The sequence below is a fragment of the Fonsecaea pedrosoi genome (assembly GCF_000835455.1).
Source record: "Fonsecaea pedrosoi CBS 271.37 unplaced genomic scaffold supercont1.6, whole genome shotgun sequence".
NCBI classification, from domain to species: Eukaryota; Fungi; Ascomycota; class Eurotiomycetes; order Chaetothyriales; family Herpotrichiellaceae; genus Fonsecaea; species Fonsecaea pedrosoi.
This window is the reverse complement of record NW_013550610.1, coordinates 2611862-2639742: the sequence shown is the minus strand read 5'-3', so window position 1 is coordinate 2639742 and position 27881 is coordinate 2611862. Positions and strand designations below refer to the sequence as shown.

Sequence of the window (27881 nt, the reverse complement as noted above, 5' to 3'; positions counted from 1 at the left end):
CCATCAGCTGCCCATGGCTTCCCACTCACACCCTCGCCAACGGCCTTTGTTGAGGCTAAAAGAATGTGTTTCCTGGCTCGGGCTGTTTCCATCAGCCTCCGCGATGTCTCCTGCTCTACTACCTTGCTCTGAACTGCTTTTTGTGTCGCGCGCTCAGAGGTTCAGACTATACCGCTGACCCGAGCCCAAATAACTGGCAAACTCGACAGATAGACAGATTCGCGTGCTCCTCTTTCTCTCCATTAGAACCACCCGGACCACCGCTTCCTGCCTACAATGCACCTCAATCGCCCATGAGGCCCTCCATAACGTTCGCAGACAATGGTAGGCTGCGACCATGCCGAACAACAAGAGCTGGAGCCACCGGAGGTCCCGTCAAGTTCCAGCTCAGGTGCCTCGGAGAGTACGACCGAATATGAGAAACAGAAAGGTTGGGAGCCCTTCGAAAAGACGGACACCATAAGGACACTGCCGGACAACGAGGCCAGACACGGCAAAAACAAGCTGGAACCTCAACCGAGCTGGCAGGCACACCACCATGGCATACTCAAGTTGAGGTCTGTTGACGACGACCTGCCCACCAACTGGTGGTTTGCCTCTACCGCCATCCCGCTGATTGCGGCCACCTTTGCGCCCATGGCTAATCTGATATCCATCACGGCCCTGGTCGTTCCTTGGAGGAATAGACTCACTCAAAGCAAGACCGAGTTTCCTCTGACCTATCAGTCCACTTCCGTGGGCTACACCGATCCTCGATGGTGTGTCGACCTCAATATTGCCTCTCTCGTCTGTGGATTCGTAGGCAACCTTTTCCTTCTCTTCAATTTCACTCGACGCGTCCGATACATCGTCGCTCTCCCTGCGACCATTGTGCTCTTCTACATCGCCTCTGGTATACTCATTGGTCTGACCGTGTCGATGAAGCTTCATGTCCCGCCTGGCCAAGATGAAGTTTATTCCCAGGGCTACTGGAACGCCGTCATTGCCGCCTGTCTCTACATGTTCAACTCGATGATTTTGATGGTGAATATGTGCGGCTATTTCCTGGGCCACTATCCTCAGCACTTTACCCTGACCGACGAGCAGCGCAATCTGATTCTCCAGACAATGATGTTCTTTGTATGGCTGGGTGGCGGTGGCGGCGTCTACTCGAGAATTGAAGGCTGGACGTATCCAGATGCAGTGTATTTCTGCGACGTCACTATCTTGACCGTCGGGTTTGGAGACTTTTATCCCACCAACGACCTGGCTCGAGGACTGGTGTTCCCCTATTCGGTAGGCGGGATTATCATTCTAGGTTTGATGGTCAGCTCCATCCACAAGTTCGCTGGTGAGCTTAGTACAATCAATGTACTCCGTAAACATGTCGAACGAAAAAGAGTCCACACCCTATCACGGGTTGTGACGGTGAACGATAGCGAAGAAGACAAGAGACGAGATGACCTAGAAAGAGAGGTGGCAGTGGAGGAAAGAAGCGGTCGGCGGCCACAGATTTCGTCTCCCTTACCAAATCCACAGATCCAGCAGGACTTGGATGAAGCAGCGGCGCGTCTCGATAGAACCACCACTCGAGATTCCACTCAGGATCGCCACATCGAGTTTGGTAACACCAATGCTTCGGAGCTGAAGAAGGCAGACGAGTCGGAGCCGCACGCCAGACAGTTCCTAAGCTCGGCGATACACAGAGGTCCCATCCGCAGCACCTTCCATTTTATCACAAAACCCTTGCGAGGCTCGAGATCACAGAATAAGGCCATCTTGATGAAGGAAGAGAAGGACAAATTTAATGCCATGCGGAACATTCAGCTTAACGCGAAAAAGTTCAAAAAGTGGTACGCATTGTGTCTGTCGGTGATAGCATTCGGGATTTTGTGGTGCATCGGAGCGGTGGTGTTTTGGATCGCCGAGCACAACACCCAACATCTCAGCTACTTTCAAGCTTTGTACTTCTGCTATGTCAGCTTGCTGACTATTGGCTATGGCGATTTGAGCCCCAAGAGCAACGCTGGCAAGCCGTTCTTCGTGGTATGGTCGTTGATCGCTGTACCGACTATGACCATCCTCATTTCCGACATGGGTGACACTGTCATCTCGAGTTTCAAACAGGGAACCTTCAAACTTGGCGACTTGACTGTCCTTCCAAAGGCAGGTCTTTGGCGTGACATTGTCATGCAGCATCCTTGGCTCTGGAACTGGATGAACAGAAGGGCTGAGAAGAAACGTCTGAAGGCGGGGATGCCTTTCGGACCGGCCCCCGACGAAGCTCGTCCTGACCTGAGTATTGAACAGCTGGCTTCGGAGGAACCGACCGAGGCGGAACTGACACAGCGTCTAGCTTGGGCCATTCGCAAGACCGCCGACGATCTCCAACATGCTCCAGGGAAACGCTACACCTATGAAGAGTGGTGTGAATACAGCCGCTTGATTCGGTTCACCAAAGTGGGCCTCGATCAAATGGAATATGACGAGGAAACGGACGGAGTGGTTGAATGGGACTGGCTCGAGGAGAACAGTCCTATGCTGAGTGAGCAGAGCGAGGCTGAATGGATCCTGGACCGGCTTTGCGAGAGTTTACTCCGTTTGCTCAAGAAGAACATGATTGCAAATGGTATCGATCCCAATTCAGCATTGCCTCGGCGGAGCAACACCGATCTCAGTGTCTTCAACTTCAACCGTAGCGGCACTATCTATGAAGACCCGTCGTGGGCCCGGAAGCCTGACTCGTCGGCAAAAGGCAAGGGCCGTGGTGAACCGCATGTTCCAAACCAGTCGCAGGCACGCCAACGAAGGGCATCAGGTGCTGATGCAGTGCTCACATTTTTCACCGGCGACAGAAGGGGTGATCATTCATATGCTACCGAAACGCCTCAGTGGAGCACGAGAGCGCAAGAACGGATGAAGGAGCGTCGACGAGGTAGCAAACTCAGGCGAAGGGGGCCATTCAGCAAGCTTGAACACCGTGGAACGACAGGGGCAGTCGGTGGCGGCCGGGGTGGAGCCGGAATTCGCACACTGAAGATGCGACATTTTCGTGGAAACAGGGACGAGCAGGATGACATGCGGATATGAAACGTTTACAACTCGACTGGGTGAGAGGCTGTGAACTCTGTCTTACCACTGTACTATTTATTCTATAGAAGGAAAATTGGAGTGGGAAACTTAAGAGACTTGGGAAAAGGAATTTTGGATATACAGGACATCACGCGCGAGCCAAAGTAAAAAAAGGAGGTTACCCCTGACCCTTGTCTTTTGCAAGAGATGATGTTTTGCAGCACGTCGCTGGACCAACCGGATACGGGCTGCTGCTACTAACTGATCCCGAATAGCCACGTCGTTGGTCCCAAGCTGATCAGACGAGCATCAATGTCACGCTCTGCTGAAACAAACGCATCAAAGAGTTGGATTCGATGGCTCCAGCAGGATCGACTGTCTTGCCAGTGTCAATACTGAATACATACAAGGAGACGAGTGGCTGAAGCAGCCAACGGGGATCAATCCGAAGAGATGAGATGCTTGGGGGGTTGCGATCTCACCGACGCCCAAGGCCATGCATGGTGGATGTCGATGGAATCAGCCCTATACTTCAAGATCAACGTACCCAAGATGACTGGACTAGAATCCAGAATTGTGTCTCATGCTGGAGTTTGACCGGGTGATTTGCCACCCAAAAAGCAGGGGATTGTCATGGGTTGGAATAAAGGACTTTGTATACAGTGCACACACCAGGATATGGATCTTAGCAGAAAGATATCTGGCGCAGGTTCAGACGGAAAACATTCTCCCGAAGGTGCGAGTAGCAATCATACCATATATAATACATTGCCTCATGCCCGCACGCGATACCTAGGTAGTGAACCGTACCATACATACCGTACGATATTACACACTCCCTGCTCCATATCTGGCTGGTATCTGGAAGAACCAACTCAGCGACCACGGCCACAACACGGACCAAGACAACTCGAGCGGCCTGCTTTTCTGCACCGAATCCTCGGTACCATCGGTATAATAGTATGTGTTTACTTTGGCTGTTGTTAGTTACCTAAGGCACTTGTTTTGTTTTGCCTGTTTTACTTAGTTATGTTGTCTTTGTCTTGTCTTCGTCTTGGATACCTACTGTAGGAACCTAGGTTACCTAGGTACACAACTCGCAACACTATTGAGGCTATTTATCTGTCCTGTGGCCCTCACGACAGTTAGTTGATTGGGATTCGGCGTCAGATACCATTTCAGTTTCCCGTGTGCCGGCCGAGTGCGCAGCAGCACCACTTGAACGATATGGTGTGGTGAATAATTATGATCAGAATAAATCGATAGATGGGATAGATGGAAAGACACCTGACTAGGTATGTAAAACAAACATCTACAGTCTACACACGACTCTACAAAGTCCTTGTACTGTATAATATGCCCATGCATGCATCAACTTTTTAAACTTCTCCCGATTAAACCCCCCACCCCCCAAGACCCTCCGATCCCGACCCCGAACCCCCACACCCGGCCCGGCTGACTTCCCCTGACGTGCCCTACCCTGTCTACCCTGTGTGCCTGTCCTGCCCTGCTATGCTATGCTATGCCCTGCTATGCCTCTCTTTGCGCCGTGATAGATGATAGATGGATAACCATGTTACCCGTGTAGAATGCCCCCTTGTTGTTTGTTCTTGTACTTACTCGTAGGCGCCCGTTACCCAGCGAGCAGCGCCTCTCGTCCCCGTCATTCCCCATCATCCCCTGAGCCCAACCTGACCAGCTCCTCCAACGCCTCGTCATCTAACATTCCCTCTGCCCACACGAACGACTTCATCAAGTCCTTCAACAGCTTCGTAGTCCCAATGCCAAGGACTCTCATCAACGACACGGTGCGCGTCCGGAACCATCGGCATTCGTCTTTTTGGTCCGTGTTGCGCGTCCCAATGAAGCCCGTGATCACGATCCAGAGGAGTAGGTGGTCGGATTTCCCTGACCAGGCCACGTGGGTCTCGCCGCTAGCTCTTGATGCGTTGTCAAGGCCGGAAGGGGATTTGGTCGATGGCTGGAGGATTTCGTACTGAAGCTGGCGTTTGAGGCGCTTGCTGATTACGGCCGCGTCAGTTATCGGCCCCTTTTCAGGAGCTGAAGAAGAGTATATGGATTCGTCGGTGCAGTGGAATTTGGCCAGAGTCGTCTGGGAGAGGTGTTGGAGCAGCAACACCAACGCCAAACGACAGCAGAGCTCGACGCCGTAGCTTGGGTTTTCCAGCAGGCGGAGTATCAAGAATTTGCTCTTGCTAAGCACCCAATCTACCTCAGGACCGATGAAGTCGGGGTATTGGAGGAAATGATCAAAGAGCCGCAGGAGCGAAGGTAGTTCCCGTACCACATGCTTCAGTTCAGGGCTATAAGTGCTCTGTTCAAGTGCTTCCGGGAAGGCTGAACAGTGCTGAGACGAAGAGACTCGGTTGGACTGCCAGCTCAAGGATTTGGAGATCTTTTCACTGCTCACGGAAGGACAGAGGAGTTCCGGTGTCGTCGCCGACTTGGCAGGATCCGCCACGTCAGAGCCCAGGAAGACGGCGTTGTGACTCAACAGATCATAAATGTATTGGTCGAGCGTAGATTGCTGGGGAGTCAACGTCTTCCAGAAATGCTTGAGGATGTTGAAGTGGGTTTTGGACTCTTCGTAGTTGCCCATGTACCACCCACACACGCTTAGGTAGTAAATGTCGAGTATGATCTGGCGGTCTTCGGCAGCCGACTGGCTGTCAAGCAGCAACCGCAGGCAATGAAGAGCCTTGTGCAGATATAATTCAGGCCCGTTGTCGGCGTGGAAGGAGATGCCCGAGACTCGTCTCATGCGGCTAGCTGTGGCAGCCAAGAGGGCGTACATGTGGACGTTCTTCTGCATGCAACCTTGGATAATGGCGTGAATGCTGGAGAAGTATTGGCCAAGTGCCGTGTCTCGAGGTCTCTGGCCATCGTCCCTTTGGGGTGTGGAGAGGAGGGCGAATGAAAGATAATACTGGAGTATGGGCAGGGCGTCGCTATCTATCGTACCAGCCGTGTAATCGAAGGGGTCAACCACAGACTTCTGCGAAGGTCCCGGTGAAGGGCCCAGGAGTGATTGAACCGCCTCATTGTCGAGATACTCGTCCTCACTGAAATCTTGCTGCCGTCGAGACTCGGCTTCCGGACTTGCGGACGAACCCTTGTCAGTTCTGGGACTGCGGCTTTCAGAAACACCGCGCTTCGTTTTCCTGACCCGTCTCGTCGGGATGTGAGTTATTTGCTTCGCATTGGCCGAGCGTCTCCCCTTGGATGGTTTGGTCGGGTCGTCCAGGAGCCGAGACACTCGACACTTGGTCAAGCATTGTTCGAAGAGCAGTGTGTCTGTCTGCCGTTGAGTGCTACTCCCTCCGACTGCCTTGGAAGAGGCTACCTCTTGAGCCCACCGCTGGGCGTGACTATTGATGCTCGCTGCAGCGCTTCGGGTAGTCGAGCGGGACAATGCACCGGAGGCAGGGGTTTTGACAATGAATAGAAAGGGAGCTTTGTTTGATGCCGCACCGGGGGTGCCGACTTTGACACTATTGAATGTAGCGAACTCGAACTGGGCTGGAGTTTGGTCAAGGACAGCCATTGTCGCTTGTGGAGATTGTTCATTCGATCACGGTTGTGCAGCAGCCACCATCAAAGGGCTTGGGGGAGTCTCGGAGTATTTTGGCTGTCTCTCGGGCTCTCGAATGGTTGGTTTACGCCAATCAGAAAAACTGGTAGATTTTCGTTTTCGTATCCGTTTGACGTTTAGGGGTGGCCGAAGGTGCATAGATGATCTTCGACGCCCTGATATGAAAGACCACAGATGCATTAAAGAAGCCAGGGGCGTCTTCATCATGTACGAGACACCGTTGATAGTGGCCGGCCTACTGTCTAGCATAGCATGATCCCGAGAACGTTGGCTACATTCGGCAGTGCCTGGCCTCGCTTAAGCGGGTGTCCACCAGCAGGGGACCCCCAAAAACCCAGTTAGATAAGCGTGTATGTTTTGACCATCTTTTGTCGAAAAAGGAAGTCGCTAGACGTTCGACAAGATTGAGCCGCTCACCCAGGACAAAAAGACCCTGGGGGCGATGTCATGACCACGCATCCAGGGGGATGGATCTGTCGATGTTGTCACGATGTTGTGGCGGCGGTCAGCGAGCGAATGCTTGGCAACGGGCACGGTATGGACGGCATTGGAGATTGTCGTCTGTTTTGTTATACCGCGTACCAGTAGATTCGGTCTGGGTGGTATGGATCTGCCAACAGAAAAGAATACGGTTCGATACAGGGCGATATACAAGTGGAGGTTGGAAAGTGGACACGGTGAAAACTCACTAAGTTCAAGACGGGATTCCAACCAGAGATAGTGATTGGTTGCACGACCAAACCCTCCCTCGCCGGGAGATAGCGTGTAACAAGGTCCTTCAGATGGCCCATGGGTGTGAGATCCGGCCTCGAATTAGCTTTCTGACGAGGCTGGAGCGAGGGGGGAAGAAGGGGGGGTGGTGGAGGTCAATAATACGCAGTTACAACAAAAACTTGAGGTCGGATTAGCGTCGGCGCAGTTGCTCTTGCTGCTTGTAACCACGGTTCAGAGAGCAATAGCCTAGTCCTGAAATGGATTAGTCCGTAGCCCGCTAATCACATGCCACCCAGCATGCTAGTACTCAAACTGTATAGTCGTGTCAAACTTCAAATGCTGATTCGTGTCTTCAACCGCTCAGGTAAGATCGATATAAAAAGGTACTAGACAGGGCCCTCTATAGTCTCTTTGTTAGTCCTGGTTGGGCTCGTGTGTAGCCAAGCCGGCGCATCTCCTTGTCCCATGCTTGTGGGCCCGTCGACAAATGACAAAGACATCAACTATGTCTCTACTAGGGATGACATGATCCGGGGAGAGGTAGGAGCGGCTGCCTACTACCGCCGGAAGCATGAGCCCAGCTGGTCCACACCGGGGGGTATCCCAGCTGTTCGTTCCCAGGTCGTCAAGCTCGGTACCCTGAAACCCGCGATGACTTGCTTGAAATTCTTTCCCAGGCTAATTCGGTGTTTCACTTTAGGCCGAAACAGCGAAGACCAATGGGGATATTATTATTAATGCAGCCTGCCCAGCATCTGTGTGGCATCCATACTTGGGCAGACTTAGTCATGCAGAGTCCACCCAGCACTGCGCCGTGACGCCTCGTAGGGCTAAAAAACGCATGGGGAAGGTGCTCTCGTTTCTGACCACAGCAAACCGACACCCATTCCGAGCCACCTGTTTTCTCGTGTTCGAATGACAAATTTACGCCCTTCGCAGGAGCCTAGTAGTTCGGCACAGAGTATCTTCTGACTCAAGACATTTAGTCGGATGTGGGAATGTCCCGACTGGAAGGGTCGGTGGTGCCCATGCTAAACAATCATTTCGGACGGCTGTTCTCTACTCATCAATACATGTGCTTGTGTGGCACCACGGTCAAACGATGGCATTTCTGACCTGTTGCGGAATTGCTTCTCGTTGGCGGCAGAAGGAAAAACGCCACTAACTCAAAACAGGTTGTACCAAGTTACCCCAGTACGGATCGATACCAACTGTGACCTCAATACATACATATCTGTATCAGGAAAATACCAGATCACCCAGGAAAATGTCAGCCTTCTATTGCGAAGCCCATTTTATCTCAGTTCGGTGTCCATGGTGAGATAAGAAACCGCGGGTCTGGACTGGTGACCGCTGCCCAAACGGAGAGCTGTCTAACATGACAACACCGGTGTCCAAGGCGGCAGTAGTCTCATGGGCCCCTTTGGACAGTCTCTCGCTGGGCCCTCTGAGATGACAACCAAGACAAGCCCACAAATATCAAAACAATCAAAGGCCGGTCAGTACCATGGTTGGGTTCTTGGTCGTGAGCAAAGCCCCCCCAAGGATAGAATGTTGACTCAACTTTGAAGGGTACCCCCTTGTCGTCCGACTCGCGGACTGGGGGGTGTTTCCCACTAGGAGACGTGAAATGAAAAGAGAAAGAGACAGAAACAGCATGGTTGGAAGTGGAGCTGAGCTCGTCCCGCCGGTGCGTGATATGCGCAAGGGAGGGACCCTCCACAGACGAAGGCTGCAAGCCAGCCCTCGCCTCGACAGGTACGAGGGGAGGGTGGCCAGCGGCCCAATCACCGGCAATGGTCCCCGACAAGGAGATTTGCCAGACGCGTTTGATAGTTCTGATAGTTTGCTGCGCTGGAAGTTCACCCCGAGAATCACCAATTGGACCTACTGTACACGCGCTGGAGTATTCCTGACTTTTGAGACAGGCTGCTGTTTGGGTCGTTCACAAGATTTGGCTGGTAACTTTGTTTCTCCCGAGAATGGTGACCCCTTCTCACATTCTGATGTGACAACGGGTTCTCCTTTCTTTGGACAAAACCCTCGTCAGGAGGACAGAGGACATGAAACATCGTCGGGTGTTCCACAAACTCATTCATGCTCTCGAGTATTGACTGACTGAGAGCAACCAAACTCTCCAGACGACGACGATGATTCAAAGCTGCTTCCGTCATACATGCCTGGGCGCAGCAACGCCCCTTCAGGGACTTACTCTAACTACACTGCGAAGTCAGCGACTGATGCTTGAAACGGGACTGACTTCCTACAATCAGACTTTGACCCTTCGTTATTGACACTGCCAGCCACAGCTACTCACCGCATACATTCCCCCCCTAAAAGCCTTTAGCCCTCCCAGGTCCCAATATGAGAAGAACCATGGTCAAGCCTCGAGCAGCTACAGCTCTCAATGAACCGAGATCACCACACCCAACGGACGGCCGAGCACCTTGAAAACCACAAACCCCTATCACTATATCGATAAACTCGTCCCGACACCTTGATTTTGACATGTTTTGACGTGTGACCATGACACTTTAAGACATTGGAATCCACGCGCGCGCGCGCGCGAGAGAGAGAGAGGATGAATGCATTCCACAACACGCTCCCTACGCAGCAGATCCGACCCTCGTTTCCCAGGAGGCTATCGAATCCAAATCCCAACCTCATCGGTTGCAAAGAACAAAAAGAGAAAGAACGGAACAGCGAAGGTGAAAAAAAAAGGAGCCTGCTTCTCTTACTCGATACAAATACGTGACATGCTTCAATATCGACAGCAATAAATCTCCTCGACACGCCCTTGCACCAAATACACACCTTCTTGCTACCTTCGTCGATCCAAGAACACTCCAGACGAGAGCTTCCCCCCGGACTAAGTAACCTACGAATCCAATTTTACCTACGTCTGCGCTGGGCCACGGGTGAAAGTACAAGAGTACAATCCACTGGTCAAAAGACATATCGGGGGAGAAACAATCAGGGGCTGGGGGCATGGGAAAAGCAACTGTGTATATATGGATTCATTCACGTCTGATGGAAATTGGACCGGAGGCGTTATCAACACACGATGCAACCTGAAAGACTCCTGAGTCCTGAATGACTCAGACCTCGCACATGCACGAGAAAGTGATAGACCTCGCGGCGGAGCGGATCTGACAGACTCGCTCGCCTATTACGAATACTCGGAATTTCTCGACTGGCGGTCAATATTGTAAACAGGGAAGGACACTGAGAAATGCACGGAGACAAGAGCAGAATATCAAAATCTGCCTAACAAGCTGGCTACTGGAGATGGTAGATTGAGCAGATTTCCTGGAGCCAGACCCTACAATTTAGGTAACGAAACAGGTGCGAGGTTTTATTACAACAACTCCTCCCGAGGCATTTGTTGATATTACTGTCAAAGCTAGCTCTAGGCGGTGCTCGAGATACAAAAAAGATACAGCTCAATTCTCATCATCCGTTAACTCTCACGTAGCCATCGCATTCATCTTCAAATATATCCTTGACCCTCGCCCCAGAGCGGTATCTGAGTAGCAATCCCCGTAGCTCCTCGAACAAGATACCGTGATCGAGTGGCATGCGTGTCCACAATCTGCTTCTCTTCTTCACCAGGCCTCAATTGGGTCACTGACGACATCGAAGCTGACAGAAGGGTATTCGTAGGTTCCAAGCTGGCAAACCGTGTCGATGCAGTGGTCGAGACGTCAGACCACAACGGAAATGCTGTTGCTTGCACGTAATCTCCAATCGTCGATCTCGCGCTTCTACACGAGAGAGACGGCGACATATCTGCCGTTAGCTTGTCACTCCTGCTGAAAATGCTGGCAGGGACCTCCTCTCGGTGTGCCACTCTCCTCCATTCCTGGCCATTCTTGTCCAAACTCTCCAAGACCGAAGCGTGAGTATTACCAGATTTATTGGCCCGGTGTTGAAATACTGTAGCTGGGCTTCCCATGGTTGTTGTCACACTATCGTTCTGTACAGTACTCGTACTTACGAAGTCGCCAGAGAGCCAGCCGTTGGTCAGCCCGTACATTGACGCCAACGCTTCTGGCCCCGACCAATCTGTGAGTCTAAGCCAATCTGATGATGGTCGTTCCGTAGGTGGATCCGACGCCTTTCTTTTCGCCGGTAGAAGGGATCTCGGAATCTCTGTGATCCCCGTATTTCGAAACTTGTGCAAACTCCTGATTGGGCTAGTGTCAATCGTAGGGTCCGTTCTTGGGGCGTTGTTGTATAGTGATGTGTCAACCAGTCTCTCATCGAAACAACCCTCCATGGGACTGAGTTGTGACAGGAAATCTGTCTCCAAATGCTCACAGCCAGGTGTGGATGCTATAAAAATGGATGTGTTTACAGCACTGGGAATGGAAGTAGGTGAGTTAAAAATTCCACATTCTGGACCCGGTTGGTGTGGCCCGACCCAGAGACTGGGCTTGCTGTAGTCAGAACACCAGGTTTTGTCGATGCCTGGGGTGGCATTAAGCAGACAAGGGATAGACGTTGGTGTGACTGTGCCAGCTTGAAAGTGGAAACCATCCTGTACCTGACCAAACTCCTCTGGACAAACATATCTCATCCAAGCTTTATCGTTCATACCGGTGCTTCGTTCTGTGTTTGGCATGACTTTCATTTCAGAAGCACCTGTTTGATCCTCACGTTGCCCTCGTTGACGAGTAAATGTCATCGGGGGGCGATGTTCTGTACTCAAGGGGGCGCGTTCCTCGACACCCTGGCCGGTAACAGGGTACCCTGTCTCGCTGCTAATGTTGTCGGTAACTTCATCTGTTCGAGATGGATGTTCCTTGTCAGTATCCATAGCGACAGGATGATAGCTGGCGTCAGACTCGGCCTCGTTTGAACTGAAGACAAGCGCACGCCCAGAATCAAACATGACACTAGTTGCGGAAGTGCTGATGCCGTCAAAACACCACAGCGAATCGATTGCATCGCTCTGTCCTACATTGTCAGCAGCGGATGAAGATCCCCCTTTGTGCCGATCTTCTCGCTCAAGCCCTTCCACGGTCTGCTCTAGTTTCACTTGGTCATCCAACGTAAACTCTTGGCTCAGTACCACTTTAGCATCGAGAGCTATATCGTTTTCGTATGGAACTTCCGTCCTTTCATCAGCTAAAGGATGACTCTGACTAGAATGTAGAGCTCGCTGGGGAAAGGATTCTGGACATGAACTTTGGCTCATGCCATCTTTCAGAAGTCCCACCGCAATACCACGGCGGATTAGATCTGGAAAGGGTTGTATTGTCCGTTGCAGCGAGAAGTCTCCGTCAAAACAATCAGGAATAGAAAGTTCCTCATCAAGTTGACAGGATTCATGCTTCCAGTGGACGTCCATGTCGAAATCTAAAGGTGCTGGAGATCCTTCGTGGGACAACGAGTGCGCGATCGAAACACTCGTCTTGGTCCCAGACCGAGCGTGCCTGCGGACCCTGTCCCAGGACGTGAGGCCAAGAGCAACCGCTTCATTAAGGGCGACAAGATTTGGTTCGTTAGCAGATTCGAGATCAGGTGTATTTCTCCTGCGTGGGCGACAAGTATGGACTTGGACACTGTTAGAGTTCTCTTTTCTCCACGTCTCTTTCCATGTGTTGCGTGTTTTCTCTTCCTCACAAGACTTTCTGGGTGGCGACAGGTCAAGTATGGCTCTTTCTGCTGTGTGGGCAGGCTCTTTGCGAAGAAAGACGCTGGGGGTGGTTTGGGTCTGATGTATATTGGAGCCTATTCTCAGACTGATCTCGTCCGCGTGTAGTGACGAAATCTCAGGAGCGGGCGGTACTGAGCGTGACACCCTGAGCTTCGATTCCTTTCGGCGCATCACCATTCCCTGCTTGACTTGTGCTTTCTTGCGTCGACGACCTATCCCTTCTATGTCGTCCCGTGTACGTGGACTGAACTTCAATGGTCGTGAAGTGGCGAGTCCAAGCCAGTCAGATTTGTTGAGCAGAGCTTTGCGAGTGCCTTCGAGGTTAATGAGATATTCTCCCTGCCTGCGGACAGCGTTAGCACCAAGTGTAACGATCGGTTTCTCGGTTATTGCCTGCAGCGCCCCTCATCATCAGAGCCTTGACCTTGCACTTGGCTGTCCAAGCAGTGCAAGCTGTCGGTTCCAGAACGCTGCCAACCTTCAATTGATCTCGCTTCTTCCGTGATAGAGCAACAGGCAGGAACCCTGCGTTCACATGTATTCCCAGAAAAATGCTTTGTCGCTGAGAAGGATTCTTGTTGAGGATCTCGCTGTAAGGGGAGGGTGGGATATGGAGGACAAGGACGACGAGTTTGAGGTTGCAGTTTGGCCTTTGCAAAATTTTGCTTCTGTGTCTTGACAAGTGTATTGGTGTTAGACTTGGAGTGGCGCTGCAGGCTGCCACCCGTCCAGTTCATCTCAGTCCACTGAATCAACACGATAGAGGAAATGCGTGGAATACGTCAGATTAAAAGAGAGAGTAGCATACGAAGTGTGGCGGACCCTTGTTAACCTTGTACCTACAGCACCAGCAAGCACCATGTCTGCCGATGACGCTACTCTTTTGACTTCTTGCCTTTGTACTGCATCATCGTGGCTTCCACTCTCGCTCCCAGGTTCATTCGGGCTCTGCAAGGACTTCTAATGGTATATGCTATAACGTTGTTTTCTCGAAGATTAAGACTCGCCGAGGCTCGAATAATTGCGAGCAGTTCAGTAAGAGATCTGCTAGCGAGAATAGCATCAAATCTTCTGGATTTTAAATTCATCCAAGGCCTCTCTGCAAGGCAGACAAACTCAGACCTGTGTGAGGACAATTGAGCACGACGTCGTGCAACGTGCCTGCACCCAATCAGGAACGACTGCCCCTGGGCGAGCAAAACGCCACAATACCAGCAAATATGCCAAGATACTGGTCAACATGCCAACTTCTCTGCACGTGAGATCAAGACTTGTTTTTCCAACAATTTTTCCACACCTTGGGTCCGTTTCCGCACTGTTGGACGAAGCCAACATGAGCATTAGACACGGAGTTTAAAGACCTGCTCAAGAAGAGGTAGGCCTTCTCATTATGCGGCTGAGAAATTGTCTCCTACCTCACGACCCAGCTTTTTACGACAGTCCAAAGAAAATTTGTCGAGCTTGCTCCTGTGTTTCGACTTCACTCGAGGTTCGCACGAAAAGGTATGTGCCGTCTCTCCGAGATTCGAAACACGACCCTAGCACTGTCACTTTGTGATGAAAACTCCAACCAAAAGCATAGTTCAACTGAGACGTCAACGTCTTTGAACGAGAACCAATCCATCATTCAATCTTCTGAAATCAGCCCAGCAGCCAACTTTGTTATCTGTCCACCCCACAATTTGCTGGCATAGTTGTGCTAATCATATCGTCTACGCAGGTACCTTGCTGTGATTCTCACAGATGTTCTCCCGTGTTTCCACATGTAGTTATGAGTCTCGTGGAGTGTAAGTATCGGCAATATTCCGATTCAACGTGTCTCCTAGAATCGAAGCCGAGAATGTGATATCATTGTGCGCCATGACCCATCGTCGATCCGTTCAGAGTCAGTCTACCTACAAGTATACTTGATTAATTTACTGGCTCCAGACTCTCAATTGCAAGCCTCGTCGAAGTGTGCACTTGTAGCGCAAATGTTTGAGCCAATGAAGAATTCCCGCTGGTGGCGGTGAAGCTGCGACAAAGAGGCTGCCACGTAACAAGTGCATATAACATCACGTGAAGCAAGGTTGTGGTCCTTCTCTGTGCAAAATTCACTCTGTGACCAAAGTCCCTCAGGGATGCCACCAGGACAAGCTCAAGGTGAGGCCACTGTTTCCCGACCAGTAGCCTTGAATATATGCAGAACAAGGACTTGGGATGGTTACACAAAGTCTGTGTTTTGTTCTCCTTGCGTAACCCAAAGGTCTTTCTAGACCTCGTCTCGCCAGGCTCCAGCCATTGTCCTCGTCGACGTGTCAGCAGACAAATACAGCGCCCCTCTTCGGTCAATGCACGGTACTCTCACTATTTCTCCTATAATTGGTGACGAGTCTTTGCGTGCTGAAAATGCAAAGACGGGCGTCCCTGCAATGCGAGTGCGAGTGCGAGTCACAAGAGCAGATTGTTGGTTTTGGAGAGTGCCACGTCAGATTGTTGTGTGCTTGCACTTTGCATAAACCCATGTTTCCATCACACCAGTTGAACCAGTTGAACCACTCGCAACAGTTGAAACAGTTGAGCCACGGGCTGGTCGGAGGCTGCGCCGTGGGGGACTTCGAGTCGGCATGTCAGAGACTCAGAGCCAGCAAAGCGGAGCCAAGTTGATGGACGGCGAATGAAGATGCCCCTGGTGATCATGGCCCCATTTGCTGGTTTGAAGATTGGAACCAGTCACATTGATCTAAGTGGATCCAGCCTCACCACTTGCAGCTGGTTTTGCCAATGACAGCTCACACGTATCCACAAATGACGTCGGCCGTGGCATGTAGGTGGTATTGGGAAGGGAGCTGGCTGTAGCCGGAGCGGCTAGCGCCGGACCGGACTGGCAAGTTCCAGGTCGGCGGATGGGCAATGGGCATGGCAGGTGCGACAAGGCAACGTGCAGGAGCGGGACGTGCAGCAGCTTTGCATCAAGCTACGACAAGACAATTGCTGCAACTTGGTCCCATTGATGGCTTCGTGTCATGAGTTTCTAGTTCACTGGCTCTTGTGTGACCAACCGAATGTCTCAATGCAGCCAATACCAGGCGCTGGCACACGGTCATCGCCCACATTTCCCACTTTCTCGCCCACTTCTTCTCACCTCATTTCTCTTCCTCTCCTCCGCCAACTCGACCGCCTCTGCTGGTGTCCCCTTTATAACTCCTTCACACCCTCCTCTTGATCTCTGTTTCTCTTCTTCTCCCATACTTCTACCGCCTGATTACTACCCGTCATCAAAAGAACAAAGAAACATCAGCCTTATCTCACATCATATTGGACGACCTAACTGCAACCCCATCCATTGGCCAACCAGGATTTACTGCATTTATCATCCACAGGACAATCCAAACCGGACTTTCCAGGGATTGCTTTCTTTTGCTTTTTTCTCTCTCTCTCTGCATTGCCAGGAACAGAACTACCCGGGAAACTCGAGCGCCGACAACTCTAGTTTTGACACAAGCCAGCTTTTGCAGCGTGTTGTTGAGGTACTGCAAGATTTCCTTTCGCTTTCCCTTCGCCAACTCCTTGTTTTTCCTTATCCCGTGTACCTGTTATCCTGAGGAGTCCGACAACCCATCTGAACTGTTTCAACCTATGTGCTCAACAATCTGCCCTTGTGACTTCTGGCCCAAGGCTCTCTGTGCTACGAGGATGCATTGACTATGTCACGCTCCCGTACACATGAAATGAAATGAAATGACTCAAAAGTCCCCTGGAACCAAACAGATTTCCCATGGATATACCCGGATGGACCCATTGTTATCCCGGACAAATATTAGTGCCCAAGGAGATTCCCATGGAATGGCCGTTGAAGACATATTATCCGGACTTCGTCTATTCCTATTTGATCCTGGAATACCTGGTCATGTGCATCTCAAACACACAACATTCGGCAACTGCTCTCGACCATTTGAAAGCCCTGGGACAGAACTTACATTCGACAATATCGACATACCACATGGTGCCTGGGACACAAACTAATGATCTTGTCATGATGAGGACTACAATGAATGCTTTTCATGCTTGAAACTCCTATCATCCTTCTCTTCGGAGGATTCGTCTAGGAAGTGACCGGATGGACTGGGCTCGTCACTCTGCTTCGCGACACTTGCTACACTGCGCCGGATTTAGAAAGCTTGACCGTTCGGATCGAAGTCAGGCCCGTGGACTTGATCGCCTGTCCGAGTCTGTTGCCTCATGCTGTTTTCGTTGTCCTGGACCTCATGGCATATCAACGGGTACCTTTCCCGCCGACCCTATGGACTTTGCCAACAACTTGCCTTGTTCTTCCGGACCTGATAGCACTCGACTCCTGACCACGGAGTGGGCTGGAAACTGCCAACGTCCCTGGTTGCTGGCCGCTTCCCGTCTGCTAGGACATCCCGGATACCCATGTCCTCATTTGATAGTTGCTGTGTTTTCGGTGTCGGATGTTTGTGTATGATGGGGGCGAGTACTAACATCTATTCGCGCTGGCAGAAAAAGAAACATTGGCTCAACAATGACCTCAGCAACATTATCCAGGAGAAATCCACAACTGGCCACCATTACTCCAGGATCTCAAAGCCGGGTTCCGAGGACCATGCCTGTGACTTATGCGGACTCTGTTCCATTTAGTTCGGCCTCCATGGCCGGCGGAATGTCCAACGCACACTTTTCTTTGACTTCTACGTCCCCTGTATCACGTCGGTGTTACGGGACCGCACCGAGCGTCTATCCCTCAGGACAATACCCTCACAGTGATGACTTCTTCTTGTCAGCGTCTTCTGCAATGACATATGCTTCCATGACCGCATCTGACGGTGCGTTCGTCGTACCCGTGATGTCGAGCTTGGGCGGCTTTGACGCCGATCCAACATCTGAGTTCCTGACAGAGGATGCTTTCTCGGGCGACAATTCTCCAGACTTGAACCTCGTGCAATCTTCGCAATACCCGGGCCAAGACCAGCCAGAGGATCTGATTATTCCCGGATACATGTCCATGGATACTTCGCCACTTTACCATCAAGGAATGGTGAACAATTACAGCTCACAGAGTTTCTCCGTTCAGAGACTGCCAACACCCCCTCCAGAGGATTATGTCCGGGATTGCCTGTCTGCCCAGGAGAAGCTATGCCCAGATGCCCAGGACTCCGCTCTCTACGGGAGCAATACCGTGTCAAAGGCGCTACCAGATAGGTCAGATCCCCCCTTCTCCCTACCCGCACCTCGTCCCCCTACTAACACAAGTTGTCACCAACAGCCTCAAAGGACGCAATGTATTTCGACCCAGGCCTATTCGATCCGCATCAGAGCGGAATGGCGTGATTGACCAAAGTGTTTCGTGTATCCTGCCTACTGAGACCCGGAGCCCCAAAGAGGAACAATCGGACCGAGAAAAAGCCAGAAGTGGACCACTCTATGAAGCCCGGCCCGACAAAAGCGGACACTATCATTGCCCCATGTTTGAGAAGCTCAAGTGCAATCACCAACCCACCAAACAAAAATGCATCTACAAGTAGGTCAAACCTGTGCCACCCGCAAGCTGATGTCGTTCTAATACTCTCTGCTTCATCCAGCAAATACGTGGACTCCCATTTGAGGCCGTATCGCTGTCGTTTTACGGATCGCCCGGAATGCGAGGACCTCCGGTTCTCTTCTAATGCATGCCTCCTTAGGCACGAACGAGAGGCCCATGGAGAACACAACCACGGAGTGAACCCCTACCTGTGCAAATTCCCGGACTGTGACCGTGCTCGAGAGGGCAATGGATTTCCTCGACGATGGAACCAGCGTGACCATATGAAACGAGTCCACCAATACGAAGAACCTGAGCCTCTCCCCAAGAAGAGCTCAGCTACTCAAAGCCAGAACAAGAGGAAGAAGCCGACATCTGTCCCCATGAGGAGGTCCAACTCGTCCACCTTGTCCAAGGTCCATGCGATGGCCAACGCTGCCATCCAGACTCAGAACTATGGCCAGGCCATCACCCGAGCGCAGTACGTTGCGCCAGGCGCGTACACCATTCAGACCCAGGATTATGATGCAATGATGCCACAAACAGTGTCGATGGATGATGTCCAATTCTCGCCCACAACCGCCATCTCCAGGACGTGCCGGGTGTCACCACCCTACTCCGGGATCTATCCTTCATGAGTTTCTTTCTTTTGTCCGTCCTTAACTCAATCAATGAAGCGATATATACCCTGTGCAACCTACCACCTAAAGACTACTGGACCTTTTCATCACTCTTCTTCTGAACTTGCACGAGACCAACCATGGAGCCAGCCCACCGCTGTATTGCAGAGCAGCAATGTCAGAGGTGAAACAGAACAACAGTGCTGCCATGGGATGAATGCAGCCAGAACCTCCCTACCAAAATGTCAGGCTACCTGTTTCCATTCTATATTTCTTCAGCCGGGTGCGACCAAACCACAGGACAAATTCTCTTCCGAGACGGGGTCGTGAATCCCGGAGGTTGTTGTTTATATTCCCAGGACTGGCCAACACATCTACCAAGGAGTTTTCCCCCAGGACTCATTTCCAGGATAGGCCAATATGCTTTTTGTGACAAATTCTACGACATGTTCAAACAATCGACCAGAGAATGGTTGATGCCTATGCAATCTTACACCATTGGTCTAGAGACATTCAGCGAGGGTGGAGGGAATTGGGTAAATAGAGACATCATGACAGCAGTGTCAGTACTAATCGCTGTGAATGTACTGTACGCACAATTATGTAGCTACTTTCAGGACTTTTCGGGGCTTTTCCTCAGAGATAGCAAAATATGACACCTTGAGTGTAAAACTTCTTTGACTTGGTCCTTTTGAACCTCTCAATTGTGTAGCCCGCCCACCCACCAACGCTGGCAACTCCCGCGGCGCTCCCAGAACCCCCGCCATAACCCAAAAATCAAAATTTCTACTCAAGTCTGTACCAACCTTCTATCGCCTGCACTGCGTTATGCCAGTGAGTACAAGATCCTTGCACCTAGACTGTCCTCTTCACGACGATTGACTTTTTCCCCGTAGCTCATCATTATCACAGGCCTTCCGTGCTCGGGCAAAACGTACCGCGCCCAGCAAATCGCTGCGTCGCTGGCGGCCTTCGTCACCCCTCCTGCCAACGAACCATCAATATCAAAAAGGACCGTCCAGATTGTCCCTTCATACCACGCATCGTCGGACGACGACCGTGACGGTACGGAGTCTATAGAACAGACGACACTCCTTCGAGATCAGATCTACAACAACGCCTCCCACGAAAAGACCGCGAGGGCGGAAGAGTTCTCCGCGATCAAGCGAGCGCTTTCAAAGGACAATGTCGTGATCGCCGACGGGTTGAACTACATCAAGGGCTATAGATACCAGTTGTGGTGCGAGGCCAAGGCCGTGGGCACGAGATGTTGCGTTGTCCATGTGGCGGCGCAGGAGGATGAGTGCAAGAGGTGGAATCGAGAGAGGTTGAGAGCGCAGCAGGGGGAGCTGGACGCTGAGGATGGTGGTGGCAGTGGAGAAGATGGGAATGTGCTGGACAAGGATAAGCACAAGCATACGCAGCACAATCAGGGCGAAAGTGTCTTGGGCGATCTGGTTCCAGAAAGTCATACCGCCATCTACGGTGATCGGGTGCTGGAGCACGCGACGTCTCGGTCTCGGTCTTCCTCGATGGACGGGCTGGACAATGGTGACAGCGGGGATGCGATGCTTCGACCGTTACCAGACGACACGATGACTCTCAAGTCCTTATACATCAACGGACCGCCGGACGCAAGCTCGCCCTCGTCGTCGTCGACGGTACCAAAACCAGGACGAGAGAATCAACCCTTGCCGACGCCTTATGCGCCATCAATCCCAATCCCGCCGCCGACTTCCTCTCCCCCATACTCGTCGTCAACTCTCACCTCCCTAATGATGCGCTACGAACCCCCGTCCCCTTTCTCCCGCTGGGACACACCTCTCTTCACCGTCCCTTCGTCCGACGCTTCGCCTCCGATCCAGGAAATCTGGAACGCAATCTACCCCCCGCCGACAAAGCCGACCAGCAAAAAGGCGTTGAGTCAACTTCGTTCATCTGAAAGAGCTGGAACAGCGGCGGGTAATGGGGACAGGGATGGGAATGGGAACGCGGCCGTTGTAACCCCCTCATCCGCAACACAACCCCCACCCGTGCGTGAAAAGCCGGAAGTGGTGAAACCGCACGCGGCCACGGTTCTCCCGCGCGCCACAGCCTCGGATGCCCTGCAAACCCTTGAGTCGGCCACCATGGACGTGGTCAAGAATCTGCTCGCACAGGCGCGGGAACAGAATCTCTCCGCCCACGCAGGTCATGATGGCGGCGACGTGCTCCTCTCCATCCCCATCCCTCTTTCCCTCTCATCCCCTAGGCACCCAGCGGAACCCACCACTCCCGCCGAGTCGCCCAAGACAACAACCGTCGAACGAGCCATCCACATCCCTCCCGGCGTCGTCCTCTCGCAGCCCATGCTCCAGCGCCTCCGGCGGAAATACACGCAGATCCAAAGAGGGGGTATCGCGCACGGACAGGGCTACGTCAGTGGACGCAGGCAGATCGTCGAGGGGTTCATTGACTTTCTCGAGGCGGAGTGGATGGAAGAAGAATGATTGGCTTGGCTTGGCTTTTGTGAGGTAAAACAGGAGGTCTGGAGCGAGAGAAACGGAGGGGGAGAGGGAGGGGCTAAAGGATGATATCTCTACAACGATAACGACGTCGACGACGACGACGAAAGACAGAGAGAGGTGAGGTGAGAGGAGAGGAGCTGACACGTAAAAGGCACCCGGGTCGGGGCTATTGAATGCCATAGAGCAGAAAGACCGACAAAATTCAAAATCATGATTGAAAAAAAAAGAGAGACAGAAAGGCATCAAGAGTGATAATGGTCGTTCTCATTCCAGTTCCGATTTCCCCAGTTCACCCCGTTCCTAGTATCCGTTTCCCATTCTCATTCCCATTTCCCAAATCCGCTCCCAATTCCACATCTCTGTCTTGTGTTTTTCTTTTTCAGTCATTCCTGATCCTGACGGCGCGAGGAACCGTGAAGCGCAAAAGAAGTCCGCCGGCTCTAGGCACCGGGTCGTGTGTCTGAAAAAGAAAAGGAATCTAAAATTCTCCAAGATCATGTGTACCTCCCCCTTTCCTTCCCTGGGTTGTGCCCCTTTGGCCCTCCCACCAAAAGTCCAAAAGATCATCTTGGAACCTCGCGACTGTACTCTCGATAAAGGGGGAAAAGCAAATTCCAAACATGGACGGTACTCCAGCAAGTGTTCAGAGACGCTGATTCAACTCCAGTTCACCGCATGAAATGCATTTCTTCAGTCGCTCATCTAACAAACCACGCAAGCATTGCAATAAATTAAACCGAAATCCTTTCCCGAGGTAATCCGAGGTGAGAGAGAGAGGGAGGGAGCTCTAAGCCCACAGTTATCTTCTCTATACCTTTTTGTATGCCGGTAGATGGTGAGACGCTCGAAAGAACTGAGCATACTCGAACCCATCACCACTGACTGTGATAACCATTAAACCCTCGGTAGGGGCTGGCGATTGCGCGATATTTTGACCACAAACATTCTGGGGGTATCGGCCCGAGACAATAATGACGACTCCGAAGAAGATAAATATCGTTGAGATAAGAGTAGAATTTCAAGAGTTGAGAAGCGGGCAGAATCAATAGGTGGCTTGCAAAGATTGGCAATGTCGTAAATGTGGATACTGACGTAACAAATTCAAGTTCGTATGCTATGGTTGCATCGGTAGTTGTAAAGGAATGCAGTGGTCCTTGTGCCGCATTGTAATCGGAAGGTGACAATATTAGATCGAGTTGCCGCTGGCGGGTTCACCATCGCATGCCGGTCTCCAAAACAGAGGTCCTTTTGTGCGGCATGGTATTAGTGGGTGTCGAAATATCCGTGTTGTGCTCCATCACATGCCAAACTCAAAGTGTCCTCGGCAACCCGTCTTCAACCGAGAAGCCGTCGTGTGGCGAGAAGTCGTATCTGATAAAACAATACAAGCGACTTGAGTAAAAGGGTATAGACAGTGAAATGATGCGGTGATCATGTCCTTTCTAAAGCGTAACATCGCCCAAGTCTCGCATCAAGCAAGCCATCTGTGCACGTTTTGCTGCCTCGGCCAGAAAGTCAGGCGGCAACTGCCCGGCGCCCATCGTCTGCGGGTATGCGGGATGCTCCTTGGACATCGAATTCGAGTGTGGATGTAGATGATGATGTTGCTCTTGTTGATGCACTTGGGATTGCTGGTCGCCAAATGTCTGTTGCCCTTGATAACCCTGGTGCATTGGCTGCGCTGTGTATGAGTTCGGTTGCGAATAGTGCCCACCAAAAAATGGTCCCATGTGCGCAGCTGAAGGCGAAGGCAACGGAGCGTGAATATGAGGGTGCCCTTGCTGTTGGTGAGACATGAAGTGTGATTGTATCTGAATGCGATGCTGTGGGTGTTGAGGAGTAGGCGGAGGTGGCGGAGGCTGTAGAGTGTCACTGACAGGACTTGGGTGAGAACTCGTCGAGGCACTTGAAGGCTGCGAATAGTTATTCGGAAGGCTAGAAGGAGAACGGCCACTGCTTCTTTGCTGGAATTGCTCTGGCTGTAGATGTGATGATAGTCGGGCACTCCGCCGCGGATGGTTGCTCATCTTGAGCCTCAACCCGTCGGCGCAGGGCGGGAGACTATTACGTTCCAAAGAGACGTAACCGCTCAACAAAGCGGCTTTGTTTCAGCTGAAATTATCTCCTTCTTTTTCTGAGAACAGCGCGCGGCTGGCGGTATTTGCGAAACGAAAGGCACTGCAAAGAGGTTGCCAAGGGTTGCAGGTTGGGTTCGACGGTCGTGGCTCTGTAGGATGGAATCAGGCGCAAAGAGGAACACGAGGTACGTAACAAGAAAAAAGAGTCCAAAGTGAGTGTAACAATGACTTGGCCGCAAGAAAAGCCGGGGGGCCGGAGGATTGGTGCGGGCGTCAAAGAGGTATTTGGAGAGATTGACCAGAGCCGGGCAACTTGGAAATGTGACTTTCTCCAAGTTTTTTGCCTTGCGCTTTCTGGGGAAGGTCGGAAACGGACCGTCTAAAGGCAACTGGGAGGTTGTCTGACCACCCCAAGAAGGGGCCGAGTCAAGATATGTCACGGTTGATAAAGTCCAAGGCGAGGCCGACTGAAGCCGCGGTTGGCTGGTGAAATAGCCCGTTCGTGGGGGAGAGACAGAATGGTGCCGCCCTGGGAGCCTGGTAGAGTCTGGAGTGATGCGGGGCGTTTTCAATTGGATGTCATAAACGGCACGCTTTCCCGGGTTGATCTGTGGGGGAACCTGGTCTTGAAATGGGGCGGCCACACAATGAGGAAAACCCTCGATGCAAGATGAAGGGCTCAGATCAGGGGAAGAGATGGTCAATGTGTGGGAGAAGGGTGAAAAGAGATGGGAGGCAAGTAGTAAATTCGACACCATCAAGAAAGAACGCAGCGCAGGCGGCAAATGAGACGAGCCCATCGGAATGTCGGAATCACGGGATCGCAGCATCGCAGACGACGGGCAGATGCGGGATCCAAAACACCCTCTTTTCTTTATCGTCGTTTTCTTTCTGCGGGCCCCGACAATCTGCCGGTCATCTGGTTGACCAGTGGATGGCCAGCGTTCTCATCTATCATCTGTCATCTATCACCTGTACGAGGTACCGAGTTCCTAGTGACGAAAAGTACCACACAGCCCAAATGAGGCCATTCCACCCTCACATCCACTGCACTTCGCAGAATCTCATTCCGGTACCTTGGAGGCCACTTACCGAGGTCATCTGGCCAAGAGGACAAGTACAATAATTCGCCCTCCCCGCCTTATCATTGCCCCGGCCAGCGATTGTTTAGTTACCAAGTCTTCGCGCTGGATTCCGCGGACCTTGGACGGGATCCCTCCGAGCTACGAACCTTGCCCTGGCTGGGGGGATGCCGAACGGATTGAGATCAGCCTCTCGATGAAAAGAGATGACTCCACATCCTCCCCACGCAAATTGGGAGTTGCTTTGGTGGCCCATAACATGATAAAAGAGAAGACCAAAGGGAGAAATTGCCGGGCTTGGGTAAATGGCCTGCCTGAGTCAGGCCACCACCCAGTCCTTCCCACCGTATCGTGCAACTGCAGTTCTTCATCACATCATCGTCCTGCAGAATTCCGGTCACTTGGGCACTAGGAACAGGAACCGAGGATATCATCGTCCTTTCTCGGCTGCCCTTTGTCTTGCCTTAGCGTCATCGATCAACTCGCAATAATGCTAACGCTCGGCGATGACAGACTTGGTCGGGAGATATGTAATGTCTTCCGATTCTTACCCAGTAGTCGACCCGCCGAAGGTCGCTGACGGCCTTTGGAGAACCCATCAACCCATGTACACACCTACAAGTATGGCTAAATTCTTCCCCCAGAACGCCCACCGCCTCGAGCTCCCCACCTCTCGCAGCGACGATCCAGAGACACGTGGTATCAGAAATGATTGCACGGCATTAATCTTCCAGGCTGCGCATATACCTTGTTTGGCCATGTGCAAAGAGGCAGGCGTTTCAACCAATAGAGACATCTCATCGCCCAGAGCTGAGAAGAACCATCAGACAGGCGACGAGCATGAGGTTAGCTACTGTACAGTGCCGAAGTATCACTCTAGGCCTGCCGGCTTACACCGAAGAATCTTTGGACCCTTTTACGATTGCTACGTTGCTCTCTGGAAGCCGGACCAGCAGATGACCTGATCTCTTGGGGAACAACGCTGTGTCTGCTCGACCTATTCTGCATTGCCGAAGGTTTAATTGAGACTTGGAGGCCAACCCCGTGGGTCGGATTGTACGGCTACCAAGGGGTGAGGACCATGTCGAACACGCGTATCGAGATTCTTAAGGACGACTTTAGCCGCAAGAAGCTCCGATGCCTTTTCCCAGAAAATATTTTTATCGACTGTATCTCGTAGTTGTGTATGACACCGACGTCAGGCTTTAACCAAGCCAGGTCCATATCTCTTGAGTCCATTCCTGATGTTACTTTCGCGAGGAAAGCCGATCTGACACCATTTACGACGGCCAAGATAGCGGTCATGAAATCCAGAGATACCGGCAAAGGACGGGGACGGATGGAGACCGTGGTCGTGACGACCGACAAACATCATCATCATCGAGAAAATCCAAACTGAAGATCGTGGAGAGCAGCTCTTGAAGGCTATATAGACATCTGTCTAGAAGCGTCAAAGAGCCCTCTCTGCATTCCTCGAACTCAAGACATAAGTGGCGGTACTACCACCCATATTGCGAGTGAGAGTTAACTAGAGGCGTATTAACGGCACGGGGCTGTCAAGCTCGGCGTATGCCGAGCAGTCATAGCATGTCGATGGATGTGAGTAGCACCCTAATAATTCCACTCTTTCTGGTCGCGGTAGAGCCTCACTGTGGGTATCTAATGAAATCCAACGGTGATCACGAGAATCTCAAAGTTCGTAACACAAGGGCAACAGCTCGCAACAGCAGGATCATGGATGGGCAGCTGGTATTCAAGGATGCGGTGGAGCATAAAAGCCGATAGACATAATTATACGGTGGAGTATTGCTTGCGCAAAGCGTTCCATGTAGAAAAACCGTTCACGATGACAGAATATGGTTCGTATTCGACGGCGTTCATTGACCTATCCAGCATTTCTGTCACTTTAATCACAAAAATCCATGGAGCACGGCGAAGATGAGGACTCCTCTCCCTCCCTTGACATGTTTCAAGAGCCTGTCGATTTCTACGAGCCCGAAAAGCCACCCACCTTCACCAGCTACACCCTGAAAAACGGCCACCGCCTTACGCTACGGCTCGTCGGCCATAGTCCTCTTTGGGTGTGATTCGTGTAAATATTTGTGGAAAGCTTTTTGTTTTGCTAATGGTCATCAAGGGTCATCTACTCTGGAACGCAGGTCAAGTCGTGTCAACGTACCTCGAACAGAACGCCAAAGAGCTCGTGCTGAACAAGACAGTGCTGGAATTGGGCGCTGGTGCTGGCCTTCCTAGCCTAGTCACTGCAATATTAGGAGCTAGGAGAGTCGTGGTGACAGATTATCCGGACCAGGACTTGGTTGCGAACTTGCGCTACAACGTGGAACACTGCTCGGCTTTACTCGACAAGTCAACCGCTGTAACGGAGGGTTTCCTTTGGGGTGCTCCGGTCGACTCTTTGAAATCGCATATCCTGCCCGATGTTGATGGATTTGATCTATTGATACTGGCCGACATTCTGTTCAACCACTCCGAGCACGCAAAACTCCTGGCCACTGTCCGTGACTGCTTGAAGAAGACGCGCGAGTCGGTCGCTCTGGTGTTTTTCACGCCTTATCGTCCTTGGCTGCTCGACAAAGACCTCCAATTCTTCGAAATGGCTCGAGTCGACGGATTTGTGGTCAATAAGATACTGGAACAAACCATGGATAAAGTCATGTTTGAAAACGATCCTGGAGATGAAGCCCTTCGCAAAACCGTCTTCGGCTACGAGGTCAAATGGAATCTCTGAAATGAGCCACTGAAGTCTGTCCTATCGTCTCGCTCCTTCTCGATCTCCAGGAACTTGAGTGGAAAGTGTAGTCTTTCAGGCGTGGCTGAACGGTCGGCGCAGTCGGTTTGTAAGGAGCCTCCGTCATTCTCGACGCCAAACATGGTCATCCTACAGAGGCATCTTGCAGCCACACCAAACAGCATCTGAATCCTCAAAATCATATCCAAAGCACTGCTTTCCATTCTCTCAAGGTAATCAATCCCCCGTTCGCCAACTGCACATCCAGGGCGCTTAGCTGCTCT

At 51.7% G+C, this 27881-nt stretch overlaps 7 protein-coding genes across 7 annotated transcripts; 4 read left to right on the top strand and 3 right to left on the bottom strand.

Annotated features, from left to right (window-relative positions):
* Window positions 1–321: 321 nt before the first annotated feature.
* Z517_09788 (uncharacterized protein) lies at window positions 322–3069 on the top strand (the record flags this gene model as incomplete). The annotated part of the gene is made up of 1 exon (XM_013425696.1): window positions 322–3069. The coding sequence occupies one exon, from the start codon at window positions 322–324 to the stop codon at window positions 3067–3069; it is 2748 nt and encodes a 915-aa protein (XP_013281150.1).
* Window positions 3070–4714: 1645 nt separating this feature from the next.
* Z517_09787 (uncharacterized protein) lies at window positions 4715–6616 on the bottom strand (the record flags this gene model as incomplete). Its single annotated transcript, XM_013425695.1, has 1 exon — window positions 4715–6616. One exon carries the CDS (start codon window positions 6614–6616, stop codon window positions 4715–4717), a length of 1902 nt encoding a protein of 633 aa, XP_013281149.1.
* Window positions 6617–10868: 4252 nt separating this feature from the next.
* On the bottom strand, window positions 10869–14375 carry Z517_09786 (uncharacterized protein; the record flags this gene model as incomplete). The annotated part of the gene is made up of 2 exons (XM_013425694.1): window positions 10869–13383; window positions 14338–14375. The coding sequence occupies 2 exons, from the start codon at window positions 14373–14375 to the stop codon at window positions 10869–10871; spliced, it is 2553 nt and encodes an 850-aa protein (XP_013281148.1).
* A 3190-nt stretch (window positions 14376–17565) lies between these two features.
* Window positions 17566–19199, top strand: Z517_09785 (uncharacterized protein; the record flags this gene model as incomplete). Its single annotated transcript, XM_013425693.1, has 3 exons — window positions 17566–18242; window positions 18307–18561; window positions 18623–19199. The coding sequence occupies 3 exons, from the start codon at window positions 17566–17568 to the stop codon at window positions 19197–19199; spliced, it is 1509 nt and encodes a 502-aa protein (XP_013281147.1).
* Window positions 19200–20009: 810 nt separating this feature from the next.
* On the top strand, window positions 20010–21670 carry Z517_09784 (uncharacterized protein; the record flags this gene model as incomplete). The annotated part of the gene is made up of 2 exons (XM_013425692.1): window positions 20010–20015; window positions 20078–21670. 2 exons carry the CDS (start codon window positions 20010–20012, stop codon window positions 21668–21670), a joined length of 1599 nt encoding a protein of 532 aa, XP_013281146.1.
* A 1460-nt stretch (window positions 21671–23130) lies between these two features.
* Window positions 23131–23715, bottom strand: Z517_09783 (uncharacterized protein; the record flags this gene model as incomplete). The annotated part of the gene is made up of 1 exon (XM_013425691.1): window positions 23131–23715. The coding sequence occupies one exon, from the start codon at window positions 23713–23715 to the stop codon at window positions 23131–23133; it is 585 nt and encodes a 194-aa protein (XP_013281145.1).
* A 3055-nt stretch (window positions 23716–26770) lies between these two features.
* On the top strand, window positions 26771–27597 carry Z517_09782 (uncharacterized protein; the record flags this gene model as incomplete). The annotated part of the gene is made up of 2 exons (XM_013425690.1): window positions 26771–26929; window positions 26986–27597. The coding sequence occupies 2 exons, from the start codon at window positions 26771–26773 to the stop codon at window positions 27595–27597; spliced, it is 771 nt and encodes a 256-aa protein (XP_013281144.1).
* Window positions 27598–27881: the final 284 nt, after the last annotated feature.